This window comes from Sebastes fasciatus, chromosome 8, assembly GCF_043250625.1.
Source record: "Sebastes fasciatus isolate fSebFas1 chromosome 8, fSebFas1.pri, whole genome shotgun sequence".
NCBI classification, from domain to species: Eukaryota; Metazoa; Chordata; class Actinopteri; order Perciformes; family Sebastidae; genus Sebastes; species Sebastes fasciatus.
The window spans coordinates 17921615-17949611 of record NC_133802.1 but is presented as its reverse complement, the minus strand read 5'-3'; the positions used below and the strand labels follow the sequence as shown (position 1 = coordinate 17949611).

Here is a 27997-nt window from a genome sequence, read left to right as displayed (position 1 = left end):
ATATCTTATCTTATCTTATCTTATAATAAACTCATCTGTTTGACCATTTGACTTGAAGACAAACTAGAATTTGATTTATTTGACATATACAAATAAATTATATATATATATATAGAGAGAGAGAGAGAGAGAGAGATCATTTACAATTACATATTAACTGTTAAAATGTCGAGGATAACACAATAAAGTTAAAGGATAACTTGTTTCCATTGTGGTTAAAGCTCTTAAAGCTGCAGTGGGTAGAATTAAGGCAAATATGATTAATAAAAGTATTTTTTTATAAAACAGTCAGGATATAGTCCTGACAGTAATGCATGAGACAGGTAATCTGAAAAAAAAATCACATGCTCTATGTCCTGTTTAGCTGTAAAATGAGAACGTTTGTGACCCGGCAGCCATGTTGAGATAAGTTGAGTAAATACCAAGCACCACCCGCGAGACGGAGCAAACTTTCTAATTTTACAGCTAAACAGTACACTACAAGATGTTTCTGAAAACATTTTATAGGCATTACAGTAACAGAATATTGACCTGTGATTGGCAAAAGTCTCCCGTCACGGGCTAGATTTGTTAAAGCCTGAAAACAGAGCCATGAAGAGGTGCAGAAGTCTAGTTATCGCTCAGAACACTTAAATTACAATATGCTGAAATGTTATTATGGAATTTTTGCCCAATGATGCCAAAAATATACTGCCTTCTGCAGGTTTAAGGCTATATACAGGCCACAATGCTGTTTACTTCATTAAATAAGGGAAACATTCGTGTATGAAACCGTTATTTATTTATTTTTGCAATATAAATTACACAAATGATGATGAAATGAAAAACAGCTTGGCAAAACCTGTCGCGTTTGAGATCTTCTAGTCTTCTTTCAGTTTGGCAACCCGCTCTTTTAATAAGGAGATCTGAAGTTGAAGTTTTTCTCGCTCTAGCAGGAGGTTTTCCTTTTGAAGTTTCAACACGTCAACCTGCAGACTCTCTGTGAGTAGAACACACACACACACACACACACACACACACAAAAACACATAATAGCCCAATTAGTAACAGGCATCATGTGTAATAACTGTCCCTGGAAAGATTTCTCAAATATGTGTATTTTGAAATCGACTTCTAAGGGTTGAAATGCTATGGTCTGGCAAATGATTGGACAGTAGTGCCTCAATGTTTAATTTCAACTTGTGTCAGTAGACTGAGCTTCTATCTTAAAGGCTGTTGATAATCTGTTGTTATTGTCAACAAATCCTGGGAAAAAGACCACATTCAGTGTGTTCCCTTTCACCTAAAATAGCTGAATTAGGAAGCATTGACTTGGGTCAATCACAATAGTTCCATGTCAAAGCATGTGCATTTAAATCATGAGTAAAACCATAAAAAGTTGAGCTGTAAAATTGTTTTACAAGAAACACTCCCAAATTCCAAGCATTCCCTCCCCTTAATTGCACCCTTTCACAGAGGCCACACTGTACTGTAAATGTTAAAAGAAGTAAAAGTAGGTCAGCTCCTCTCACAAATACTTTACTACAATGTTTGTCAGAATGAATTACAGTTTTTCTCTTTACCTGTGACAGCTCCTGAGTTACCTGACGCTCCCTGTGCATCAACAATGGCACGGCTTTCGTGACTGTTTGTCACCCAGAAAGGAGGAGCCTTACGTAACTCTACCTCAACAGGGTAGTGGTCGCTCACTCTCAGGGCCTGCGGAGAGGAATGATGTTGCCACAAAACAGGGCAGTGAAAAAGAAGCTTTACAAGTGCAGAACATGCTGGTTATTAGATTAGATCAGAGGTTTTTAAAGTGTAAGGGGGGCCTCCTCAGGGGGGCTCCAGACAGTTTCAGGGGGAGGAAGTGAAAACATATTATATAAGTTATCAAAAGAAGATCACATAGAGAATAGCCCAAATGTGTGTGATTTGGTTCAGACTCAGAGATACAGTAGTTTTGGGTGATTTTACGTTTTTTTCCCAGAGTCGGAAACTAATAAATGTCTTTAGGACAGACCTTTTTTATGTATTTGGCGTACTCTGAAGTTATGTAAAACAGCAATATTAGGCTATCTTGGCTCAATTGTTGAGTGTCTATTGGATCAAATAAGAAAATTGATGATTAGAGCTGCAATGATTAATGGATTAGTTGTCAGCTATTAAATTAATCACCAACTATTTTGATAATTGATTAATTGGTTTAAGTCAAAATTCTCTGATTCCAGCCTCTTAAATGTGAATACTTTCTGGTTTCTTGACGGTAAACTGAATATCTTTGAGTTGTGGACAAAACAAGACATTTGAGGACGTCATCTTGGGCTTTGGGAAACACTGAGTGACATTTTTCATAATTTTTCACATTTTATAGACCAAACAACTAATCGATTAATCAAGAAAATAATTGTACAGATTAATCGACAATGAAAATAATTGTTAGTTGCAGCCCTAATCATGATGATTTAGCGAAACTAAGCAAGTAAACTAAAGGGGAGGTGAGGGGGCGACTCTTTAAAAACGTTGTCTGAGGGGAGGCCCTCAGTCTCAGACTTTGAAAACCCCTGGATTAGATTTAACTTTATTGTCATACAGTATAGGTACTGAGACAATGAGGGACAACTCACCATTTCTTCTGTCATAGCAAACTCTTTGTGGAAATTGAATGGCTTGGCTGAGTTTGGCACAAAGGCTGCCAGCATATCTTCTCCATACACCACAATCCTGTTGGATAATCATTCCATTAATTCATATATAATGATACTGTGTTCAGTTTCCCAGCTCCTCTGGCGTTGCATGAATGGAGTTCATTAATGTGCACATGCCGGTCGTAGGTGTGGTCGTTGGATGTTTTTGCCATGGTGTCCACGTCATCACCAATCAGCCAGTGGAAATTCTTGTCACTGCGAATACGAATCTCCTTCATCTCGTTAGGGGTGACATATGCACCATCTGCATTGAAATCCCCCAGGATCATTATGTTCTAGGGGAAATCAGAAATAGCCATTTTTAGTGCTCATAAAAGTTCTTATATCCCTTGCAGAGAAATCCCATCAAAACAGCCATGTTACAGCATTATTCATATATAATTTATAGGCCACATAATTGGTGTGATTCCTCTGATATACGAGTATAAAATAGAAATATGTGATGGTGTAAATCTTGTGTACCATGAACTCATTAAAGCGCTCCTCTCAGGTGACGCCGTGCTGCTAAAATACAACAATGCAACTCACATCAGTTTTCCATTTGTCTTTGACCACCAGGAAGACCTCGTACAGCTCATCCAGCTCTCTCTCTGAGTCCCATGGTTTGGTGTGGACCGGGATCAGCACTATATCCTGCAGCACTGCAACCGTAAACAATCTCGTAAGCCACAAAATGCTCATCTCTCCGAGAACATGTCCCATCATGACATGTGTGGATGCACACAGAAGAAGCTGACTAACTTGATAAACTAGCCCTCTGCTCCTTTGAAAAACATGCCAAACTAAATCCGTCTCACTCACCTTGAAGAAAACAAACAAGTCCATTTATAGACTTGATGACTCAGACACACCACAAACGTCGTTACACACTGATATCCATAACTCCCTGTTATGCCTTAAAGCTCCAGTTAAGACTGACCTGTGTTGTGTGGTTTGAAGTGGAGAATATAAGGCTCTCTTGCAAAAGCATCCACGTCGTTCTCCTGGTTGTCTTCATATTGATAGCGGTCGATCAGGTCGACGACATCGTCCCTTCCGGTGGGACGAAAAGGGCTTTTAGTGCAGCTGTTTGATGGTTATATTCCAAAAGTATTACAGTCTGGCGTTGATGCGATTTGATCTCACCTGTACAGAAATAAAAACTGTTCCTTGTATCTGTTCCTCCCCAGGCGGGTACTAAGCTGCAGAGCGTAGTGATGGGTTGTGTTGACTCTGAAGTAAACACACATATGGTGTAAAACCAACATCAACAATCATTGCTTCATTCAGAAATAATAAAAAAAAAGGAAACTCACTTGTTCAGTTCTTTCAACAAGAGTCGAACCGAAGCTCCGCTCACATCCACCACCTCTATGATCACTATGATGTCGTATCGAGACACAATCTACAAAAGACAAAAGAGGACACATTTTAACCTTTAATGCATGTCATTCTTTGTGATAGTTTCATGAATACAGGAATCACACACTTCATACTGCACACATTCCAGTCATTTCTTGTTCCTTCTTGGCTCAGTGACACAAGCCACGCATTTTTCAAAACTAAACCCTTATCATTATTACTTATCTTTCGCTGTGTAATGTCTTTGCCAATGAGACGTGTTTTACCTTAACGAGAGTTGACAGGACATCTGAATCTGAGACTTTAGCCAGTCCAAACCTCTGTATGTTGAAGGAGGCAATCTTCATATCTGACAAGAGCTAATAGAGACATTGATTTAAAATACATTTATAAAATGATTCAGTATTGCTTCAAATATACACAACATAGACACTCACACAGTCTCTCCCAGCATTACTTACCTAGATGGCACAGCGTCAGTGGCACAGTCTTGACAAACCTCCAAAATAAACCTGGTTGTAGAGAGAGAGGTATTTTCTCTGTAGTTGTTTTTTTAGAGGAAGGCAATGATTGGCTAATCTCAAAAGGAAGAGGGGGAGAGTTTGAAAAGAAAGCAAAGATTATTTGACACCAAGAGGACAGCCCAGTTTTGTCTTTTGCCAATGCTGGTTTATGACATAACATTTAATATGAATGTCTGTAGCAACAATTCCAACATTTTGATTCAATCTAGTTTTTACCAGGAAGCAAAAGGTTGGCACAAATGTTAAAAAAAAATTATAATCTCAGGACATCCACTGACTGATAGATGCGTGATAAAGACTCTTCCAAAAGGGTTTTATGATATTTGTGCACATTTTCTAGGTCAGTGGTTCCCAAACTTTTTCACGTCAAGGACCCCTAAACTGACACAAAGTAAACCACGGACCCCCATTTGCTAGGATTTTTGCTTTTAGAAGCTTTATTACAGAAAGTGTATGAAACCCACGACCAAAATAATAATATATTCTGTCATTGTGTTACTTATGGACCCCCCCCCCCCAAGGACCCCTGGGGGTCCCTGGACCCCACTTTGAAAACCACTGTTCTAGGTAATCTCCATATCGCCTAAAGCAGAGGTTTTTAAAGTGGGAGGCGGGCCTCCCCAGGGGGGCTCCAAACAGTTTCAGGGGAGGAAGTGAAAAAATATGACATTAGTTATCAAAGAAGATCACATAGAATAGCCTAAATATGTGTGATTTGATTAAAAAGATCAGAGTTCAGAGATACAGTAGTTTTGGGGAATTCTACTGTTTTTCTCAGTCAGAAAATAATAAATGTCTTTAGGACAGACCTTTTAAGTATTTGGTGTAGTCTGAAGTTTTGTCAAACAGCAATATTAGACTATCTTGGCTCAATTGTTGAGTTTCTATGTGATCAAATAACATAATCATAATCCCATAGGCATCCAGGAATTGAGCGAAACTAAGCAAGTAAACCAAGGGGACACCTCTTTCTTTGTTTGAGGGGACGCCCACAGTCTAACACTTTGAAAACCCCTGCTCTACAGTAAATTATTGTCATCTTTTGGGGCCTTCATTTTTAATGAAGAACACCTGACAATCCTGCAGGTTAAATCACTCGATATTTGCCTTTTACTAGCTATTGCGACCTGTTTTAGTGCTCCCTGCAGCACTACTGTACACTACAATGAAATCTCATTTGGGCATAAAACCAATATAAACATTTATTCTGATTCCACATATGCACACATTAATTTATTATCTGTGAAGATTTGGGCTCTTGTTGAGTTCTTGGATCACAGTCATGACTTTTCTTTCTACTTTGGGACAGACCCAGTGCACACCTTGAGAAAACACTTAAATGTATAACTCAAATGTACTTGAAGCTGCAGAGCAGGCCTGAATTCCAACGAAACAACAGAAACAATGCAACGATAAGAGTGGAGGTAGGTGGGAGAGCAGGTGGCATGTGTCAGACTGGTTTACCCACATTTGGGAGCCACATAACTTCACTATCGCGCCACTCCCCAAACTACTTATAAAGTAGAACCCAAAAGACGAAGAGATGCGCAGACAGAGCTCAACCACCACCCGACCCTCTCCATCCTCCATCCAGCAGTGAAATCTCCATACGGCACCACAATGAGTTTGAGGAGCAAGTACAGCAGCCGCCCAGGACTACGCACGTCTTCAGGGGGCTTCAGTAGCCTGTCCCTGGGATCCTACTCCATCCCCAAGATCAGCACCGCGGCTAACAAGACGATTACAGCCGTGACCGTCAACAAGAGCCTGCTTGTCCCCATGACGATAGACATCGACCCCAACGTACAAGTTGTGCGCAACCAGGAGAAAGAGCAGATCAAGGGTCTCAACAACCGCTTCGTCTCATTCATTGATAAGGTAAGAGGCATTTCAACTCTTGCTGATGGATGTTGAGTGTCAGATTTACTTCTTTTTGATCACCTTGATAATCCGTTTAGATTCATTATTGGCATTTGAACTGATATTTAAAGGTCAACGACTTCTATTATCTCTATAAAAGATGTCTGTTTGATTTGGTTGGTACTTCCTCCTCGTGCCACAGGTAAGATGCCTGGAGCAACAGAACAAAATGCTGGAAACCAAGTGGAAGCTGCTGCAGGGACAGACCTCAGCCCCCTCCAACATTGACCCCATGATGAAGTCCTACATCGCCAACCTGCAAAAGCAGCTGGACATCCTCAACAATGACAAATACAGACTTGACATGGAGAGCAATGCCATGCACGACAACGTGTACACCTACAAGACAAAGTAAGAAGGTGTAGTGAAAGAAACTGACTATTACAGTGTGTGAACTGGAGTGGCGGTTAACACATGTGGTATTTAAGCGCAAACAGCGTGAGTAATCTGATAATTGTTTGTTGTTTCAGCTATGAGGATGAGATCAACCAGAGGAGTGATGCGGAGAATGAGTTTGTCCTGCTCAAGAAGGTACAGTATGCAGTCATGTTGGCTGGATAGACACTTGTTTTCTGAGTGTGTATAACACTGTGCTCTTTAAAGTAAAGAAAAATAACAGCTCAAGCCAGATTAAGCTCTTTTGCACAAACTCATCACAATCACAGTTTTTAAGCATTTTCTCTACTAATACTTTTCCTTGTTCAGCTACAAAACGGTATTATCTATTACCAGGGTTATTATAAAATAATTTTGGCCACACATTTTAAAGTGATTTTTAGTTTTTTCCTGGCTGCCTGCAGGATGTGGACGCAGGCTACATGTCCAAGGTGGATCTAGACGACGGTTTGTCTGTTCTCAGTGATGAATACAAATTCCTCATGGCTCTGTATGACGAGGTATGCAACCACTCGCTGAAAATTTGTATAATATAAGAAAATATAAACAGAATGTGAGGATTTTTTGTCTTCTTACTGTTGCTGTATGTGTCGTTCTCTAAAAGGAGCTGCGTGAGCTGCAGGAGAGCATGAAGGAGACGTCTGTGGTGGTGCAGATGGACAACTCCCGCGGCCTGAACATGGATCAGATCGTGGCCGAGGTTAAGGCTCAGTACGAGAGCATCGCCGCTCGCAGCCGCGAAGAAGCTGAAAGCTGGCACAAGACCAAGGTAAAGAACTAAATAAACCAATAACTAATAATTACATGTTGCTGTTTATGTAATACAATTTGTAGTAAAACAAGTTTGTCTATAAAACTAGAAACATGAAAGCTTATAAACCTACTAGAGTACCCTGTCTTTTTGACGGGAACCACCCATGTCAAACCTGATAATTACTGATCTCATATATTTGTTCCTCGGCACCAGTTTGATCAGATGACTGCTGAGGCCGGTCAGTATGGCAGTAAGCTGCAGAGCACCAAGGGAGAAATATCTGAACTCAACCGAATGATCAACCGCCTGCAGAATGAGATCCTGGCTGTAAAGGCACAGGTGAGTGAAAGGTTTATAGAGTGCCTGATATGTTGAAAGTTGAAGGCAACTGGACTTGTTGTATGCATGCTTTAAGCCTTAGGTTTTATTTGCTGAATAGGTGTTATAAATCAGTAAATAATAAAGAATCAGGTGATAAAAAGAAAGCAAAATCAACTATATTACATGGAGTAAAAGCAATAATTTTCCAGCTTAACACTTAAGAACAACAGAGTTAAATTTACATGACACATCCTCAAAGGAAAAGTCAATAAAAAATATTCAATCGTCTATTTGAAAGGGCTGATTGACATGCTCAGATCTTATTTAATGCTTACACCGTCTATCCCTGCACCATTTTCAGCGCACCAGCCTTGACGGGCAGGTAGTCGAAGTGGAGCAGCGTGGGGAGGCAGCCGTGCTGGACGCCAAGGCTCGCATCAGGGATCTGGAGCTAGCTCTGCAGAGGGCCAAGCAGGACATGGCTCTGCAGGTCAGAGAGTACCAGGAACTCATGAACACAAAGCTGGCCCTGGACATAGAGATCTCCACCTACAGGAAACTGCTGGAGGGAGAGGAGGAGAGGTGAGTTGCATCGGTAGAGCTCAGCAGTGTCAAGTTGTCATAACATAATAACTCACTGGTTGAAGGGTAATTTAGGCTTTCAAAGGGACTGTTTGTAACTTTTTACCCATATAAATCACCCGGGTCGGTTTCCCATGCACGCGTGTGGCAATGCTGTTCAGACTCCCTGTGCACACTTACCATCAGACTCCAACACAAACTACACGGAAGCACCAAAACCCGTGAAGCCCGTCTTGCAAAACAGTGTTGGCGGCGCTCGTTCTCGCTCCACCTCACGTTCATGCGTGCACACTACACACTGCAGGAGAGTTCGTAGCTCTGAGAATATCTAGTGAATGTACAGTGGACGTTTGTGCAGAAATAAATGCTGCAGCTCCTCCAGACCAACAGAGGTTTCCCGTGTCTTGTGAAGTGACCGGGCTCCGCAGCGAGAAACGTTATCGTCTCTGACCGGATGCCGGTGTCTCCCTCCAGCCGCGGTCGGGAGGCTGAGGCAGGAAAGATAAGATATTCCTTTATTGGTCCCGCAGTGGGGAAATTTGCCAACACTAGGATCAGCAGTGATTCATGAAGAGACCTTCGTCTGGTCAGCTAACATTACTGCCAAGCAGATGAAATATAGAGTGATATTGTGGTTTTAGCTGACGTGTGTCACCTCACTGTTTTGAGCGATGCTCATTCATGTCTATTTAGAGCGAGCAAGCGCGAGCTTGACGCTGACATTCGTTGACTTAACGGCCACAGGTGTCGCTGTTAACAAGCATTTCTGAGTCTTACAAACAGTCCCTTTAAGGGGGGGGAGCATTTCTGAAAATGAAACTTGTTTTGACTTGTGATAATCATCAGTTTGAGGTCATAGCATCTTCAAAGAGTTTTCCACCGATATATGATCACATTCCTGCAACATAATGTATATATATATAGATGGACAGTTAAAAGAAATCAATATTGATGCAGCAGAAGCAGAGATATCATGTTTTTTTTATTCCACGTTTTATTTTTCCTTGTTAAAACCTGGCGCCTACATTACCCACAAACACCCAATGGTGTTTGATGGCTGGTGAGAACCGCAGTTGTCGTGGGTGTTTATCCCCCCAACGGCCTCAAGGGGTCACAACGAGCCCATTCCACACTTACCCTGTAAAAAGACTTTTATGTGTAAAATCAATGGAGTTGATCTTTAATACACATTTTATCTTTGCCAGTACATGAATGCCTATAGTATTATGTGTTTTTATATGTAATTCCTGCTTTCTCACTGACAGACTTGGACAGGCCTCTATTGTCAACATCCAAACAGTTCCCACCAAAAGTAAGTACTTTTCAAACTGAAGATGACACCATTTTTACTTCTGGCAGCATTAGGATTGTTATGACAGCCTGCTGTGTGTGTGTGTGTGTGTGTGTGTGTGTGTGTGTGTGTGTGTGTGTGTGTGTGTGGTTGTATGTAATATTTCTACTGTCCTCTCCACAACAGCCGTCCAGGTTGACAACCTCCTGACGCAAAGGTCAAATACGGTTCTCATCCAGACAGTGGACTCATCAGATGCCTAAAAACACTGCAGCGCATTAGCCTGCTGGATCACTGTGGCCATTTAACTCTAACCTTTACATGAATTTCTTTGTGAGCTACAATAAGCCAACTGCACCAATGAGCCAAATGTGTGTCTTATTTGTTTATTTTTCTCCTCCTGTTGTCACATTAACAACCACTTCCTGTGTTTACAATAAAGATGTGCTCAGCTGCATGATCACTTGTCTTCCTTTTTCATTGAATTCAGTACATATGGTTTTCCAATCCCCGTCAAAACATGCTGCAAAATTCGGCTTGAGTTTGCCATGTTATGATTTGAGCATATTTATTTTATGTTAAATGCAGTACCTGTGAGGGTTTCTGGACAACATTTGTCATTGTTTTGTGTTGTTAATTGATTTCCAATAATGAATATATACATACATTTGCATAAAGCAAGCATATTTGCCCACTCCCATGTTGATAAGAGTAATAAATACTTACTAACAAAAATCCCTTTAAGGTACATTTTGAACAGATGAAAAATATGCAATTAATTTGCAATTAATCACGATTAACTATGGACAATCATGTGATTAATCACGATTACAAATTTCAATTGATTGACAGCCCTAATAATATTCTGTCAATTCATGTTGATGAGACTTTAAAGTCTGCCTCCACTCAACACTGTGTTTTTCTTTACTTGGATGTTTGACCTTCACTGTGCAGAAAGATCTGTGTGCACATTGGAGAAATTTGCCTTCAGGGCTTTCTGCCAGAAATCTCCTTTAGTTTAGGCAACAAACCTACTTGGTTATGGTTTAAGAAAAGATCATGGTTGGTTTGGGTTAAAATAAACCCTTTCTGGCAGAAATCTCTGAAGGCAAACTTCCCCCGTGTGCAATATGTGCAGAGGTTGACACTAGAAAGTTGTTTTCACATTGAAGTTTCCCTGTGCTCTCCTTAAATCTCAGTTGAACATGTATAGATATGAGCATGATTTTGTGACATTTTGAAGCCAATCATGGTTCAATACGTAACTTAGACTTAGACTTAAGTGTGATATGGAAACTTGAAACCTTCAGGTGGCACACACTGTGAATGGACTTAACATTGAAGTAGGAGACTTCTTCCAGCAGTTAAACTTTTAAAATTAAAATACTTGCATTAAAGTCTTTTTTTTGTGGAAATGTACAATAACTTTTTCTATTTTTTGTATCTTTTTTGCAATTTCAACACAGTTTGCTTTACAGTCTGTATATTTTGGTCAGAACAAAAAAATGTCTTAAGATATCACGGAAAATATAATGATGTGTTTTGAAATGCAGACACTTTCTTTGTTTTTGCTCAAGTTGAAATTTATATCATTTAATTCCAATGCAGATCACCAAGTAGGCCACAGCTGACCAGACTCTGGGGGGAAAAGAGTGAATTGCTGCTATCCAGTGCTTGTTCAGAGAAACTACAGCCTGGAGCAGATATTCACAACATCATGCTGACCTCTGACCAGAATAAACCAGTTTGAAAGGACTTCATGGCCTGAAGGGCTGTTTTACAGAGGTTTAGTGACTTAGGCTTCCTATACACTAATACATGGAAAGTAAAGGGATTTATTTTAATAAATAAATAAACAACCAGTATTTTGTAAGAAACAGAAGTATATTTTGTATTTTGGGATATTATTTTTGTTCAGGTGCTCAGATTTACTATTTCAAATACAGGTCATTTATAACACACTAATTCAGATATGTGTTATTTTTTCCAGTGGTAGAAGAAGTACTCAGGTCTTTTACTTAAGTCATTGTTTTACGTCTTAACCACTTTGACCAACGCCTCTTATATTCTGTTTCCTCATTTCTGACCCTATAGGTTATCTCTCCATTTCTGCAATTTCCTGTATTGTGCAAAGTTCCTTTGTGTACACAAAGTATCTAAAGCTGTCACAAAAATGCAGTGGAGTAAAAGTACAATCTTTCCCTCTGAAATGTATTAGAGTATAAGTATAAAAGTATAGTACTTGAGTTAATTATCACCACTACATTTAATTTAGGAGCAATTTGGCTGTAAAGTGTTATTGTTATTGTTAAATACCTTATTTGTGTTTTTCTTGAAGGAACAATATGTGAAACCACTTTCTAGTTTGACTAAGAAAAGGGCTATTAAGACACTCAATAGGCCTATGTGTAGGTGTTAATATTTTTGTTTAGTGTGATATACCCCTGGCTCTTTTGTTATTGTTATACTGAATGTGAATTATGTTCTTTTGTTTAATAAAGAAAGAAAGTAGAGATAAGTAGGCAACTACGGTAAAATAACATTTTACACATTTTGTGGGAGTCACCAGCCACCACTGCCATGAGGACACATTCAAACTCTTATGTTAGTAGTAAGTAGATTCAAGTAGATTCATCAGATATGTGTATTGATATATAAATATATGTTCTTGCCTTCTTCTTTACCATCATCATTTAGCAACTTCTTTAAATCTAATTCTCAAATTCATTCACATAATACTAGACAGGTTAATTATCTTCACCTGGCTTTTTACAAAACAAAACATGGCCAGCACTGCCTCACATATCGTGGTGTACAAATATGGATCACCAAAAATACATGTTATCAAGAGCTCGTTATCCTTAGAACATTTTAAAAGGAAATTATCATCACATTTAATTCATGATGTCTAATTATCTTTTGATATGTTTAGATACATTTTCTTTTCTTCTGTACTGTTTTTTGTATGTATTTCATTGTTTTTATTGGATTGTTTTCCACTGTTTGGTTAGGTTTTTTCTGCACATTTTCTGTACTTCTTGTTGTTGTTTAACTTTTGTTGTATTTTTAAAATTATGTTAGTTTAAATCTTTCTTCCTTTTTTTGTTATTGTTTATTTTTCTCCTGGGGGAGGTCCTTTGTATATAAGCCTGTGGCTTCTTGACCTCTCCTGACACATTTCTTGTTTGTTTTTTTCATTGACTGGATTTTGTGCAGTTTTATATATGTGCAAATAAATAAATTAAATAAAATACCAATGTTTATAAGTAGGGTTCATTTTACTTATAATATCCCAAATCACGTATATTTATGCTATACTCACTTTGTTGAATAAAAAGAGCTCATTATCCTTAGAACATTTTAAAAGGAAATTATCATCACATTTAATTCATGATGTCTAATTATCTTTTGATATGTTTAGATATATTTTCTTTTTTTTCTGTACTGTTTTTTGTATGTATTTCATTGTTTTTATTGGATTGTTTTCCACTGTTTGGTTAGGTTTTTTCTGCACATTTTCTGTACTTCTTGTTGTTGTTTAACTTTTGTTGTATTTTAAAAATTATGTTAGTTTAGATCTTTCTTCCTTTTTTTGTTATTGTTTATTTTTCTCCTGGGGGAGGTCCTTTGTATATAAGCCTGTGGCTTCTTGACCTCTCCTGACACATTTCTTTTTTTTTTTTTCATTGACTGGATTTTTTGCAGTTTTATATATGTGCAAATAAATAAATAAATAAATAAAATAGTATGCTAGTGTTCACTCCCTGTCGCCTGTAAGACAGAGCACAGGGCTTAAAAACACACGTATTTCCGGTTTTGTACCACGTGGTTTAATTGGCAGCTGCTGCTGCGTTCCCAGTGTTGAAGGCGTCACCACAGCTATAAAAGAAAACATCTGTCTGCTTTCTGTAAAGATATTTGTCTTTAAGACACTTCGTCTCTCTTCGTCTCACTTTGTCTCTCGTTGTTTTCCAGCAGCGCTGCGTACAAGCCTGAAGGTAACTCTACTTCCTTGTTATTATTACTGTACCCTATAGGACATGTTGGTAGACAGCTTCTAAAGTCAGGAAGTAAAGTTGATTACACTGCAGTTTATTAACTGAATGCATGAGTGACATGTCGCCTGCAGACTGTCTGTCATGCTTAAAGTTAACTATTATATTTTATGTACTTTTTCACAGCAGTGCTTAACACCATGGACAAAGCCGCTGTGCTGACTCACATCCTGAAGAAGTCAGATGACACATCAACACTTCTTGGTGGAGAGCTGCCTGTGTGTGTGATAAGAAACAATAAGTACATATCCCCGCTGACTTCTGAAGCTCAGGCGACAGACAGAAATGTGGAAGACAGCTCGCCCTCCCTTGATGGTGCCATCCACACCGCTCTGTGTGGTGAAACCAGATCTGTGGTACTGGTTGGCCCAGAGGGATCAGGTAAAACCACGGCTCTGGAGAAGCTGGTAGTGGGCTGGGCAAAAAAAGAGCACCTTCAGAACTTTGCCTATGTTTTCCATTTCCGGTTCAGGGACTTAAATTCTCTAGATGGGACGCTCTCTTTGGAGACATTAATGCTGCACCGTCACGGTCACATCCCTCCTGAGTCCGTGCCTCTAGTTCTGCAGAAGCCTGAGGATGTGTTGTTGGTTTTTGATGATCTGGATCAGTGCAAACACAGCCTGGACCCCTCTGCCCACACCCTCTGCTCCGACCCCAGCCAGGCGGCCTCGCTGTCCTGTTTGGTGGCCAGTTTGCTTCACGGGTCGCTGCTGAAAGGAGCTGCCTTTGTGGTGGCAACCAGGCCGACAGGAGGTCTGAAGTTTCTGAGTGGCACCCGGGTGGAGGTGTTGGGTTTTCTGAAGCCACAAAGAGAAGCCTACTTTCAGCAGTTCTTTACTGACCCGGCTCTTGCCAACAAAGCACGAATGCACATGGAAAGGACTTTAGGCTTTTATGACTTCTGCACCACCCCAAGGTTTTGTTGGACAGTTTGTTCTGTCTACAAGTCTCTGATGGATGCTGGAGCAACACTTCCTGAGACGTTAACTCAGCTGTATGTGGGCATCCTGGTTCACCTGGTTCAGACGCTCTCGCTGAATGACGCCCGCAGCAGAGAACTAGTCTCGGCCCTCGGCAAGATCGCGTCTCATTGCTCCCTGGACCAGCATTCAAGCTGCACCAAAGAGGAAATGGATTCCTTTGGTTTCCAACAGTTTCTCACCTCAGTTGGTGTTTTCTTGCGAGTAGATGGAGACCAGTCAGATAGACGTGTCTTCTCCTTCCACTCCCAACTGATGCAGGACTTCCTCTTGGCCGTGTCTTTCTTTCTGGACAAGTCTGAGGGTGTGGAGGAGATGTTGGAAAAGCACAAAGGCCGTGCAAAGTTTCTGGACGTCTTCTTGTCAGGACTCTCAGAGCCACTTCAGCATGGACCACTGGAGACCCTGCTGGGGCGGCTGAACTCTGATCAGATCATGGATTTCAAATGCTGGTTTAAAAGCAGCTCAGAGGAGACGCTGAAGGGATGCTACAAAGACAAGCACCACCGCTGCTTCCATCTGCTTCATCAAGCTCAAAACGAGAGTTTGGTGAAAGAGATCGTCACCCCCTCGGCACGGATCGGCATCAGCTACGGAGATCTGAGTCTCCAGGACTGTGCAGCTCTGAATTATGTCGTCACGTGCCTCGGTGAGATGGAGCAGCTGAATCTGTACCGTACGAGGAATCTGACGGAGGAACAAGCAGAGATGCTGGCTCCAACTATGAGCATATCGCATAAGATAATGTAAAAAATCCATACATCTAGGCATCATTCATTTCATGTTTTCAGTATGCCGTCATATGTACGATTGCTCTGTTGTGTCCCCCAGGTTGTTAGACTGCACCTTGAGTACTGGGGCTGTCCGTCATCTGGCCTCAGCTCTCAGCAGAGGACTCACCAAGAAGTTGGATCTCTCTCAAAGCCGCCTCGGAGATGAGAAGTTCAAAATTCTCTGCGCTGGACTCAGAGACTGCAAGCTGCACACATTAGAGTAAGATTTAAGCTGAAGGCATTCTTTTAAAGAGGACCTGTTTTGCTTTTGTGCTTTTTCACTTTCCTTTAGTGTTATATTGTTTTTTGTGCACGTAAAAGGTCTGCAAAGTTAGAAAGTCCAGGCCAAAGGGAGTTAGTCTCCCCCACAGAAACATTGCTCCTGAACTGCCTGAAACACCTTGCTAGAAGTCCCACCTTTTCTTCCGTAACGTGGTGATGTCACCAAGTAACACATCTGCATAATACCTACCTAGTGGCTAGTTTGGGAACGCCCTCAAACAAAGCTAGTTAGAGCGGAGCTGGAGCGGAGTCCGAAGAGTTTGGTTCGGTTGACCAATCACAACAAATCAGAGCAGACTGGGCTTTTCAGGAGTGTTTCAGACACGTAACATAGTAGTTTTTAACCCATCCATGTATTTCTTTCCTAAACCTAACTATAGTAGTTTTGTTGCCTAATCCTAAGGTGACGCCAACGGTAACTATGGTGGTTTTGATGCCGAAAAATAAAGTGACGCCAAGGGGTGGGACAAAGCGGCGGAGTTGCGATGAGAACGTGTTGGTATAATAGGTCCTCTTTAAATGTGCCTTTATGTTAACATACATCTCTCAAAAGCAAGTTAATAAGTCCTTGATAATTTGTTTTTTTATTTACCCAGACTTCATGTATGCACACTGACAGAGGCGATCTGTGGAGATCTGGTGTCCGTCCTGACCTCAGGCACTTCTCAGCTGTGTGTGTTAGACTTGAGGTTTAATCAGATCGGAGACCAGGGCCTCATAAAACTGTGCAAAGCGCTGCACAGTCCACTCTGCAAACTGCAGGAGCTCAAGTACGTACTTTTTACATAGGGTTGAATTGTATTACAAGTCTTGTTTGTTGTTAGAGCTGTCTATTTATTTTTTTAGAAATTACCATATTTTGTTTATTTAAAGGCTACAAAGTTGCGACTTGTCTGCTGCATCGATGGAGGCGTTATCAGCAGCTTTGAGTTCTGGCCAATCGGAGTTGAGAATAGTGAACCTGACACAAAACAAGATTGGTGACAGAGGAGCGGAGGCTTTGTGCAAGTCCCTGCAACACCCACTTTGCAAACTGCAGAGCCTCAAGTAAGTCTGTGATGATGAAACTTTGAATAGGACACTCAAAATAACTCACCAGAATCCCTTAACACCTAAATAAAACACAGAAATTGTGTGATGAATCATACTTTTACATCCATATTTTTTCTGCCTTTGTAGTTTCTTTGACAACGGGTTGACAGGTGCATGCTGTCCTCATTTCATGGAGGCCTTGATGTCAGAGCACTGCTCTCTGTCAGAGCTGGACCTGTCAGTGAATGAATTGGGCCAGGAGGGAGCGCTGCTGCTCTGCCGAGCCCTCAGTCGACCTGGATGTCCAATAGAAAAGCTCGGGTAGGGTCACATGTATTAACACTCTTCTGACTTTTCAGTGATGAAGTGCCACCTTTCACAAATGTTTGATGTATATTCTGCTTCACCCTGCAGCTTGATACGATGCGAGTTAACCCAGTCGGTGTTCAAGGAGCTGAGCTCAGTGCTGAGAAGTGGCACCTCTCAACTCAAGTCCCTGCTTGTAGGTTTAAACGCAGTAGAAGACCAAGGGGTTAAACATCTTTGGGATGCTATTGCACATCCAAGCTGTCTGTTGGAGGAACTGGAGTGAGTTGACACAATTGTTTAAAAGAAATCTCCTTGTACTTTTTATCACCACATTGCAGTGAGCACTAGAACAATTATTTTCCTTATCAATTAATCGTTTGATCTAAAAAATGTCAGAAAAAAGTGAAAAATGTCCATCCCAATTTCTCAAAATCCAAGGTGATGTCTTTAATGTCCCGTTTTGTCAGTCCAAAACCCAAAGATATTCAGTTTAATATGATATAAAACAGAACAGCAAGTAATCTCCATATTTGAGAGGCTAAAAACAGCATTTTCTGCCATTTTTGCATTAAAAATGTAACGATTAATCGATTATCAAAATAGTTGCCGCTTATTTTCCAGTAAATAGACTAATTGATTAGTTAACTAATTGTTGCAGCTCTAGTGAGCACTACATTCAAATCTGCTTCTCTTTAACGGTAGTGTTGAGATGACCGGTTTGACGGACGCCTGCGTCGAGGACTTGTGTGCTGCAATAAGAGCCAGTAAGACTCTGAAGAACCTGGAGCTGAGAAACAACTCACTAACTAACGCCTCCGTCCCAGCCCTCGTCGAAGTCATGCAGGACAGCCACAACATGCTGGAGATGAGGTAAGCCTGATTCACTCCACTTAATTATAAACCATCTTGACATAAAGTTTAAAATGTTGTCTCGTGCTTTGAGACTCGCACCTAACTACTGCTTTTGTCTCCTTCAGCCTGAGGTACAACGACTTCGGTGAAGAAGTTTTCGACATGTTGGATGAGTGTGATAAAATAACGTACTGAAGACAAAGTGGTCCATCTATCTCACAGGCTGCTAGAGGATCACATACAGTGCTTATTATTTGAGCTGAAACGATAAGTGGATTTATTCATTAATCAACAGAAAAATAGCTATTAAAGTCAGTATTTTGATAAGTAATTGTTTATCATATTTCAAGGAAAAAATAAATTGGGGTACAATCACTGATCCCAGCTTCTCAAAGGTGAAATTTTAATTTGTTTTTCTTTCCTCTATGTGAAAGTAAATTCAAGATCTTAAGGTTTGGACTAGAACTGCAACGATTAATCGATTAGTTGTCGACTATTAAATTAATCGCCAAATATTTTGATGATTGTTTAATCGGTTTGAGTATATTTTAAGAAAAACAAAGTTAAAATTCTCTGATTCCAGCTTCTTAAATGTTAATATTTTCTGGTTTCTTTACTCTATGACAGTAAACTGAATATCTGAGTTGTGGACAAAACAAGACATTTGAAGATGTCATCTTGAGCTTTGGGAAACACTGATTGACAATTTTCACCATCTTCTGATATTTTATAGACAAAACAACGAATCGATTAATTGAGAAAATAATCAATGAAAACAATCATAAGTTGCAGCCCTAGTTTGGACTGTTGGTCTGAAAAAAAAGAAATAAATTCTCCTAAAGGAAATTGCACTTTTTTTTTTACCATTTGTCTGACGTTTTCTAGATCAATCGAAAAAAAACAATCTCCAGATTAATCGATAATGATATTTATCGTCAGTTGCAGTCCTACTCATTATACAGATATAATAAAAATCCTACACATTCATCGCTGGATTTGGTACAATAATGTTTTATTAAGAAATCTTTGGCATTTTCAGAGAGATATTTAACTTACGAGAGAGTAAGCAGTATATTCAGTAAGGCAGACCGCAGTGATTTCTTTTACAACTGTAAATATATTACCAATTTCACTAATAAAATGTATTTACATGTAGAAAATGAGTTTTGACAATAGCAGTGTTGAAATGCTCTGTTTCAATTTCTATCTTTGAGAACACACACACACACACACACACACACACACACACACACACAGCGAGGAGCAGCCAGACCACACACATCTATCCGTCTGCTCCGGTAAGCAAAAAGCAGGTGTAAACCTCACACAGTGTAAACTTGACTCAGTAAGACAGCGCTAAGTCTTTATTCCACACAAGGCGTTCCCCTGTATCCAAGTCCACTCTCCATTTGAACGACTCAGCAAAGCTTTCTGGTTGAAAAATAAATGTTTAATGTCTTTTGAGGAGGTCAAGGTGGGTCACACAGGCACGCAGCAGGTGAAAAAAAAAGCCACACTGGAAATAAACATCCCCTCATGACACTCAGTGGTCATGAGCTTCTCCATTACCAGTGTGACTGATGTCCTTTGGTTTTAGGGTCTGACTGGGACTTTTACTGGAATTGGAATAAATCTCCTCGTCTGAGGTGCTCTCGATGTCACTGCGGTCGTCTTTCGCCACCTGTACAATAAAACACATATAGGAACAGTGAGGAAAAGGAAAGTAAAAACAAGACTAATAGAGTGTACAGCCACGCATACAGCAGCTCGGTGAGGCTGTCAGCATTGTCACATGCTTGGTCACAATAGGGGTGTAAGAAAATATCAAAAATGGAGTATTGCAATATTATGTTTTGTGATACTGTACCGATTCTCAAAAACTAATTATTTTTAATTAATAGTTTACATGAAGATTAACTCTGTCAATACTTTACTTAATTTGCAAATATATGCGTCTTTATATTATGACAGTTTTCCTATAATTTGATTTTAAAAATATATCGCCTTGCTTACAGTATCGCAATCTACTAAATCGTAACCCCTGAATCATGATACATATCGTATCGCCAGATTCGACAGCCCTAGTTCACATTGATAATGCTAACATCCTGATGCAGGTAATGTTAACCACTCACCATCTTAGTGAAGTTAGTTTGCAACATAACATTTTCTAATTAGCACTAAACACAAAGTACATCTGAGGTTAATGGGAATGTCTTTAGATCTACAGCTATTTGCTTATAAACCAAAGTATTGGCCAAGTTTAAATTGACATGATGATGGTGCTCGAAAGCTCAAAATAACCAAAGTTATTACCCTAAGGGAACATAAACGTCTATACTACATTTAATTGCAATCCATCCAATACTTTGTGAGATGATTTACTAAAATACAGAAATGTCTCACGGTGGTGAGTCCCCAGTAGTAGTAGTAGTAATCCTGTGGGATCATGAATTTTTTTGTTCAATCCAACCGATAGTTGTTGAGATATTTCAGTCCGTACCAAAGTAGTGGAACAACTGACAAACATTGCATCCATAAAATTATGTTGCTAGCGTGGCTAAAAACTGTACTAAACACACAACAGACAGCCAGACTAACCTTTCCCTTGAAAATGGCTTTGATAGCAATGCGAGCGATGAGGTAGAACCAGATGATGTGAAGAGTCTGCAGCACCAACAGCAACCCATTGAGCAGCCACCAGGCCTGGTACGGCCCAACGATCTCCCAGCTCTCAATCAGAACACTATAAACAACCCTGCAACAAAGACACACACACACAGGGGTTACTGGAGCTCTCAATATATTATTACTTTTAGTTCATTAAAGGAATAGTGTGTAACATTTCGGGGGATCTATTAGCAGAAATGGAATAAAGTTCTCCAGGGATGACATATTTTTGTAGGCCAACCAGGAAGTTAGCATCGCCCTGGTTCCCTCAACAAAAAGCCACTGGGATTTTTCCATTGGCTTTTGGATTATTGTAGAAAATAAACTCTGTGGCAAACGAACGTTTATGATACTTACACGTTGGGTTAAGCATGATAATCTCCACAAATGAACACCACTTTTATGATTTTTGAAGCGTGAACGCAATCGCCAGAAGTAAAAAGTTGATGTTAGGCTATAAACAAACTCCACCGCGGTCGCATGAACAAGAGTATACACGACGAGGCTGTAAAGGTAGACGAGTCGGCGTGATGATGATTTGTATCATCATTAGCCACTTGTTAGCAACCGCCTTTGTTAAGACACACAAAAGCTTCAAAATTCATGTGTGGGATATTTACAGATATATTTCATATCGTAGAACAAAACGTTAAAATCTCTTAAGCTTGTGTTAACCACAGACCTTATTTCAGGCATCCAACTAAAAACCCATTCGAAAAACCCATTGACTTCCATATAACAGCTAAAATGCTAACTCATTTCATGGTTGTAGGACTTATTCCTCTATATAATATTCATAACTATGTTGTCATGAGTGTAAAATCACCTTAAAATAAGAATTGTTGTGTTTTCATTAGCTTAGAATGAGCCCTTCATATCTACATAGGGAGAGGGTCCTCTTCACGGAGTCCAATCTGCAACCACACCACTAGATGCCACCAAATCCTACACACTGTCCCTTTAAGACACTAATTTAAAACTGACTTCTGATAGCTAATCATGTGACTCATGTGACAAGTAGGCAAAAGTATTTAATTTGATTTGTAAATAAGCTCTCATTTGACTCACCAGAAAGGATAGATGACGAGTCGCGTGCAGAAAAAGCTTATGCTAAACACCACAAACAGGCCATCACATAGCCTCTGGTACTTGGCATAGTTGGCCAGCTTGGCAGCCTTGGGGAATAAACAAGGAATGAATGATTCACAGTATTAAAAACACACCACAGTATCTCCAGTAATGATATGTTGTCACTGAAATGCTAGTGAAGGATGTGTTTTTCAGACAGGTAGTACAAAGCACAGCGGTATCATTTCCATGCTCCTATGTTTGTGTTGTTTATGTTTGCTCCTTAGAAACAGGTTCTGTAAGAAAAAAACATCATCGCTGAGCTCTTTACCTCGAGGAAGATGTCGGACGCATCGTGCACACACATGACCAAAGTGCCAGCTCTTAGCATGTTGTTGGCATAGGAGAATGTGATGAGGAATATGGTGGCCAGGTGGTGGACAAGCATGATCATGAAATCCTGTCATCGGTGAAATGAAAAGAGACGAGGTAAATAAATAGTATGCTCAAGCTTCCCTTCGTTTTACAAGTACGTAAAAACATGTGCAGCTAATGAGAACAAAGAGATGAAGTTGTTGCGTAATTCACTCGCTACCCGTCTTTGTACATCCATCAAAAGGCTGTCAGTCAACGTATGAACTGAAAGACTGTACATACCGTGCTGACGTGCTGATGTGAAGCAATAAATAAGAGGCACTGTAGTGCTTCACTGTCTAACCTGTTCTGCCTGAGCGCATTATAATAAGCTAATTCTAATACACTGGTGCAGCTAAATGGTGTGAAAGTTAAGCTCCTAAAACAGGCACACCTGGATATGATATGAAACGAACATGAAAAGCCGGCAAAACAGTTCTGACACAAATGCACATATCCAGGAGGGCTGTTGAGAGGCAGCACAATAGCGTTTGTTTACTCACCTTACGTTTAACGTCTATGAACTGAGAAAACATCAGAGACCAATAGAAAGCGAGCTCAGCTGCGTAGTGGTTGAACTGTCCAGCGCTAAGAGGCTTTTGGAGGGAAGGAAACAAAACAAAAAACACCTTTAACAAATATGTAGCCCCACTGGCCTGCCAACAATGTGCTGCTGAGCCCACTGGAGTCATAATATAAGCAGCTGAATATGATGAGTATGCAGTTAATAAAAAAAACTATTATTAACCTGGAAAGGGTAGTTGTACCAACACTGTCTGGTGTCCCACATCCAAGGCGACTGACAGAAACAAAATAAAATGCATATGATTACATAAACAAAAACATACAGTAGGCGTGTCCATAAAAGACAAGGCGACAGTGAAACAGTATCTGTATTTTTCCAAAGCAATCAGTATGCTAATTCAGCTCACCGTCCACAAATGTCGAATGCCATAGATGAAAATCCCCAGATAAAATGTAAATCGCCACCTGCGGAGTAGAAACCACAAACACTGTTAATTGTTCTCTTCTTGAAAAACAAGATTTAGAGTCTACAGTCATGCTAACGAGGTGTTGATGTTGAGATATTTCACAGGATAAGTGAGAACTTTTACTTGTTGGTGGCGCTAAAGGTAAGTCAATGAATGCTCACAACAACGCAGTTTAGTAGGGACATTATAGTAGGGACTTACATGCTCTCACAGAACTTTTTCTGCATACTGGGCCTGTCTTGGTTCCGACGGACGCGAAACCACCTCTGTATTTTCCGTTCATCCCAGTCCAGCTGCTTGGAGAGTCCCTCCAGCTGCCTTGTGTCTGGCGGCTGAAAAGGACAAATAGAAATCACCAGTAGGCATGACTGTCACACTGCTTGAATTATTTACTGCCTGTGTTGGTGTATTCCATTGCAGACTTGGAGAGGAACATTTAAACCTGCAGTAGGCAGAATATTTTTGGCATCATTGGGCAAAAGATACATAATAACCTTTCAGCATATTGTAATTCAAGTGTTCTGAGAGATAACTAGACTTCTGCACCTCCTCATGGCTCTGTTTTCAGGCTTTAAAAAATCTAGAGAGAGCGTTCCTATTGGCTGTTCATTCAACGGAGGCAGCTGTCAATCACTCTCGAACTCTGATCAAACGGAAAACTAGTCAGCGCTGATCAAATATGAATCAACATTTTGTTACTGTAATGCCTATATCTCTCCTCAAATGTTTTCAGAAACATCTTGAAGTGGACTGTTCAGCTGTAAAATGAGAAAGTTTGCTCCGGCTGGTGGGCGGTGCTTGGTATTTCCTCAACTGATCTCAACATGGCTGCCGAGTCACAAACTTTCTCATTTTACAGCTAAACAGTCCACTACAAGATGTTTCTGAAAACATTTGAGGCAAGAAATAGGCATTACAGTAACAGAATATTGATTCATATTTGATCAGCGCTGCCTAGTTTGACCGTTTGATCGGAGTTAGCGGGTGATTGACAGCTGCTCAGAGACGGCAGTCTCCAGCTCTGCTCTGATTGGTTGTTTTCCTCCGGTCTGTGAAATCTTGCAGATGCCGTTAGGAGCACCGGAGGACACCAGAGGACACAGAGGCACATGATTTTTTTCAGACTACCTGTCTCGTGCACTACTGTCAGGATATAGTGACCGTTTTATAAAAATAACTCTTTTTTTAAATCGAATTTGCTCCATTTTATAACTTCCCACTGCAGCTTTAATGGACTACAGAACGAACATGGGCCATTATAAGTACCGTTTTGGACTGATACACCTTCTCCAGGACAGCATTGGGATGAGCTTGCCGAGGCACTCCCGCCTGAATCTGAAGTATGTGGGCACAGGGCTTGGCCACTAGCCTGTATACACACAGATGGAGGCAAAAAAAAGTAAGAGAGAGCGGGTGGGGGCAGGGAGGGGGACACAGATATGGTGAGGTATTAAGACAGACACGCAGACAAGGAGAGAGAAGATAAGTTAAGCACGTTATACAGGCTCTAGGAACAGATGAACCATTAGCTAGGATTGGCTTCATTGACTTGAATGTCGAGTTTGCAGTTTGCTCTCAGAGTAATGTTTGACTTGCAGAGGGAGGAGTACAATAGAGCCTATAAGGGACACACAGGCCAGCGTTAGGAGGAATCGTGGGGAATGTAGCACCTAGTCTCAACAGAGAGCGTGATGACCTCTGTCATGTGAGCGTATGGGATACAAAGATGGGAGGGCTGCCCCTAACCAAAACACTGATGTGTGTCACAAGATCATCTGAGTTAACCAGTGTTCATGCTCAAACTACAAGCAATTTATTACAATCTCACAACACCCTACTCATCTGGTTTCCCAAACATGGAAACAGACTGAATGAATAGAAGTACAGACGAGGCTTTGGGCCCTGCCCTTTCATTAGGGATTTTACTCTAAATGAAGCAAGAGCCACATGCACAACCCCTAATTTAGCCTTAAAACTTGTTGACTTTCTGTGCTAGAGACTTTCCTAACCCCTAACCAGGCTCAGTTTCCAGTCACCAAAAGAAATAGCAGTATGCCATTTCTTCATTTTGTTTAAAACCTAAACTATCCTTTAGACAACGATCTGGCTGAGCAAGGTTAGCATGTGTTACAAGCCGGTGGAGTCACTTCATGTGTCATCGCCTCAAAGGAATGCAAACACTGTTAATAAGAGACTAAGGCAACAACAAGTGGAGAATTAGCCTATGATTATCACATGTCACATGGAGAGAGAGGCAGGCAGAAACTAAAGCAAGTCCCATCTCTGAAGAACAATTTGTTTACAAAGAGGGTTGCCTAATTTCAAGATTCAAGATGTTTATTGTCACGCTGGTTATACAAGTACAATCGTGTGAAATGCTTTTTTGCTGGGAAGCTCCATTAAAAATAATAAGTTATATTACAATTATAAAAGGAAATACTTTGTACAAGGCATGTTAAGAACATATACATATCAGGAAGTATGAATGTACATATATAAGAAATACTTTGTGTGTTATATTCTATTTTCTATTCTATTGCTTTTATTTTCAGCTTGTTTTTATTTTCTAATCTTTAATGTTTTTATAACTGTTTTAATTATGTCTTAATGTTCTTTTGCACTTTGTCGCAATGTTCTTGGTTGTTTATGTAAAGCACTTTGAATTGCCCTGTTGCTGAAATGTGCTATACAAATAAAGCTGCCTTGCCTTGCCAAGATTATGGTTTTGAGTTTTGGTAGGTTTTTCCCTTCTTCTTTATGAGCAAGGTACTTTTATTAATTTCATAACAACTAACTTTTATGCTCAGTATTATTGTTTGGAGCCTGCAGCAGCAGGGAGTTGGTTCTTTTAGTTTCCTGATGGTTTGCATTCATAAAGAGTGACTCACATATTAAGATTATTGCTTTGAGTTTGGGTAGCTGTGTTTTTCCATCCTTCTTTATGAGCAAGGTACTTTCATTAATTTCATAACAACTAACTTGTATGCTCAGTATTATTGTTTGGAGCCTGCAGCAGCAGGGAGTTGGTTCTGCATAAAGAGTAACTCACATATTAAGATTATTGTTTTGAGTTTTGGTAGGTTTTTCCCTTCTTCTTTATGAACAAGGTACTTTCATTAATTTCATAACAACTGACTTTTATGCTCAGTATTATTGTTTGGAGCCTGCGGCAGCAGGGAGTTGGTTCTTTTAGTTTCCAGATAGTTTGCATTCATAAAGAGTGACTCACATATTAAGATTATTGCTTTTTGAGTTTTGGTAGCTATTGTGCTTTGAGTTTGGTATGTTTTTCCCTCCTTCTTTTTGAGCAACCAGTTGCCACATAGGCTTGAAGCTCTCCACTGTGCGCACGCAACCCAAAATGAAGAGCCTCCACCAAAAGATAATTAACAACAACAACAACAACAAAGCACAAAAGGTGTTTTTTTTTACCTTTCAAAGATCATTCTAAGTAGAAAGACTCCTACAGCCAGAGGTAGAGCATACAGGATGTGTCTCATGCGAGGATACTCCTCACCAGGTGGTGGTCGCTCCAGGTCCGCCCATGTAACATTTTCGGGAAGCCAAAATCTCTCACTCCAAATCCAGGATGAGATAGAGGAAGTCATCAGTAAAACACTCGCGATCCAACAGGATAATAAGCAAAAACACACGGCCGAAAGTTACTAGTCGAACATCTGGTGGTGGCTTTGGGTTTAACTAGCTGGAAAAAGAGATGCGTCCAGCTCCTCCTGCAACACCAGAGAGAGAGAGAGACTCACTTCTGGTTTTAGTCCTGGAGGAAACAGTACAGACCGCTAGCTTGACACGTAAGACTGAAAGGAAACACCCACCACTGATTAGGCAACTTCTCAATCATGTTTTCCACCTCAGGGATGAACACAATGTCGTTTCAGAGATTCAAGATTCAAGATTCAAGAGTTTTATTTGCCAATTTGCACCTATAAGTACATTGGAATTCTCTATTTATTTATTTTGTTTGTTTTGTTTTTTTAACTCTATTCTTTCTTTTTGTCATTATTATTATTGTTATTTCTTTTCTTGGTTTTGTTTTGTTTTTTGAATGTTGAGGGAGTTTTCTCTAAGTGTACTTGATGGGTTTGTCTGTAAGCTCGTCTACTTAAAAGTTGGTTTATAGACTGTTGTAATTACAAACAGTGGATTGCATATATGAAAACAGCCTTGAAAAAATTAAGTATAAAAAAAAGTACATTGGAATTCTGAGCAGTTGACAAAGACAGTAATGTGTAAATTTACCCCAAAAAATACTTATTTCTTTGTATTTATGAAAGAAATGAAATTATTATATCTGTCAACAATTTCTTCCTCACAAAATAAAAAAGCAATGAAAACAATGAATGTATGCAATATCTTTCAAGTTTTTAAGTGAAATTATTGTCATACTCTCGCTTGGTCTTTTTTTTATTATTATCTATTTATTTATTTATTTTTATTGTGTTTTTTTTTTTTTTTGGTTTTGTTTCATTTCTGTTATCCTTTTATGTTTGACACAGCTCTTTGTTTGTTTTCACTATGCTTCTTTTTTATGTAAATTATTTTAATGTTTTCTGCTGTTACTATGTATACTGTCATTTTGAAATAAAAAAAAAATAATAAAAAAAGCTAGCTTGACACCTAAGTCTGAAAGGCAACACCCACCCCACACACTGATTAGGCAACTTTTCAATGATGTTTTCCACCTCAGGGATGAACACACTGTTCAAGATTCAAGATTCAAGGTTCAAGAGTTT

At 39.9% G+C, this 27997-nt stretch overlaps 4 protein-coding genes across 5 annotated transcripts; 2 read left to right on the top strand and 2 right to left on the bottom strand.

Annotated features, from left to right (window-relative positions):
- Nucleotides 1–762: 762 nt before the first annotated feature.
- Nucleotides 763–4647, bottom strand: LOC141772709 (deoxyribonuclease-1-like). The gene is made up of 9 exons (XM_074644028.1): nucleotides 4295–4647; nucleotides 3983–4071; nucleotides 3813–3899; nucleotides 3607–3719; nucleotides 3216–3328; nucleotides 2805–2962; nucleotides 2607–2703; nucleotides 1563–1698; nucleotides 763–979 (listed from the first exon to the last, which is right to left on the bottom strand). The coding sequence occupies exons 1-9, from the start codon at nucleotides 4373–4375 to the stop codon at nucleotides 861–863; spliced, it is 993 nt and encodes a 330-aa protein (XP_074500129.1). The 5' UTR covers nucleotides 4376–4647; the 3' UTR covers nucleotides 763–860.
- A 703-nt stretch (nucleotides 4648–5350) lies between these two features.
- On the top strand, nucleotides 5351–10273 carry LOC141772708 (keratin, type II cytoskeletal 8-like). The gene is made up of 9 exons (XM_074644027.1): nucleotides 5351–6430; nucleotides 6615–6823; nucleotides 6943–7003; nucleotides 7273–7368; nucleotides 7473–7637; nucleotides 7836–7961; nucleotides 8305–8525; nucleotides 9791–9837; nucleotides 10003–10273. The coding sequence occupies exons 1-9, from the start codon at nucleotides 6173–6175 to the stop codon at nucleotides 10077–10079; spliced, it is 1260 nt and encodes a 419-aa protein (XP_074500128.1). The 5' UTR covers nucleotides 5351–6172; the 3' UTR covers nucleotides 10080–10273.
- Nucleotides 10274–13673: 3400 nt separating this feature from the next.
- LOC141772706 (NACHT, LRR and PYD domains-containing protein 12) lies at nucleotides 13674–18933 on the top strand. Of its 2 annotated transcripts, none has more exons than XM_074644023.1 (9): nucleotides 13674–13814; nucleotides 13998–15600; nucleotides 15686–15847; nucleotides 16506–16679; nucleotides 16783–16956; nucleotides 17089–17262; nucleotides 17356–17529; nucleotides 17953–18120; nucleotides 18228–18933. In XM_074644023.1, the coding sequence occupies exons 2-9, from the start codon at nucleotides 14012–14014 to the stop codon at nucleotides 18295–18297; spliced, it is 2685 nt and encodes an 894-aa protein (XP_074500124.1). In that variant the 5' UTR covers nucleotides 13674–13814; nucleotides 13998–14011; the 3' UTR covers nucleotides 18298–18933. The 2 variants fall into 2 exon arrangements, with proteins under 2 accessions (XP_074500124.1, XP_074500125.1); XM_074644024.1 differs by having other exon boundaries at nucleotides 13696–13814; nucleotides 14001–15600.
- A 163-nt stretch (nucleotides 18934–19096) lies between these two features.
- On the bottom strand, nucleotides 19097–26992 carry LOC141772707 (ceramide synthase 5-like). Its single transcript, XM_074644026.1, has 10 exons — nucleotides 26679–26992; nucleotides 24513–24615; nucleotides 23448–23578; nucleotides 23187–23244; nucleotides 23003–23053; nucleotides 22758–22850; nucleotides 22172–22300; nucleotides 21841–21947; nucleotides 20704–20860; nucleotides 19097–19783 (listed from the first exon to the last, which is right to left on the bottom strand). The coding sequence occupies exons 1-10, from the start codon at nucleotides 26852–26854 to the stop codon at nucleotides 19646–19648; spliced, it is 1143 nt and encodes a 380-aa protein (XP_074500127.1). The 5' UTR covers nucleotides 26855–26992; the 3' UTR covers nucleotides 19097–19645.
- Nucleotides 26993–27997: the final 1005 nt, after the last annotated feature.

Excerpts from the sequence above, each read along its gene's own strand:
- LOC141772706 (XM_074644023.1), top strand. The coding sequence starts at position 14,012 with ATGGACAAAGCCGCTGTGCTGACTCACATCCTGAAGAAGTCAGATGAC. Across the intron at positions 16,680-16,782 it reads TGCAAACTGCAGGAGCTCAA|GCTACAAAGTTGCGACTTGT; the intron begins GTACGTACTTTT and ends GTTTATTTAAAG. Across the intron at positions 16,957-17,088 it reads TGCAAACTGCAGAGCCTCAA|TTTCTTTGACAACGGGTTGA; the intron begins GTAAGTCTGTGA and ends CTGCCTTTGTAG.
- LOC141772709 (XM_074644028.1), bottom strand. The coding sequence starts at position 4,375 with ATGAAGATTGCCTCCTTCAACATACAGAGGTTTGGACTGGCTAAAGTC. Across the intron at positions 4,072-4,294 it reads TCCTGTCAACTCTCGTTAAG|ATTGTGTCTCGATACGACAT; the intron begins GTAAAACACGTC and ends TGTCTTTTGTAG. Across the intron at positions 1,699-2,606 it reads TTGCTATGACAGAAGAAATG|GCCCTGAGAGTGAGCGACCA; the intron begins GTGAGTTGTCCC and ends TCCTCTCCGCAG.
- LOC141772708 (XM_074644027.1), top strand. The coding sequence starts at position 6,173 with ATGAGTTTGAGGAGCAAGTACAGCAGCCGCCCAGGACTACGCACGTCT. Across the intron at positions 7,004-7,272 it reads AGTTTGTCCTGCTCAAGAAG|GATGTGGACGCAGGCTACAT; the intron begins GTACAGTATGCA and ends GGCTGCCTGCAG. Across the intron at positions 7,638-7,835 it reads AAAGCTGGCACAAGACCAAG|TTTGATCAGATGACTGCTGA; the intron begins GTAAAGAACTAA and ends CCTCGGCACCAG.
- LOC141772707 (XM_074644026.1), bottom strand. The coding sequence starts at position 26,854 with ATGACTTCCTCTATCTCATCCTGGATTTGGAGTGAGAGATTTTGGCTT. Across the intron at positions 23,054-23,186 it reads GCATTCGACATTTGTGGACG|TCGCCTTGGATGTGGGACAC; the intron begins GTGAGCTGAATT and ends TGTTTCTGTCAG. Across the intron at positions 21,948-22,171 it reads CGTCCGACATCTTCCTCGAG|GCTGCCAAGCTGGCCAACTA; the intron begins GTAAAGAGCTCA and ends TTATTCCCCAAG.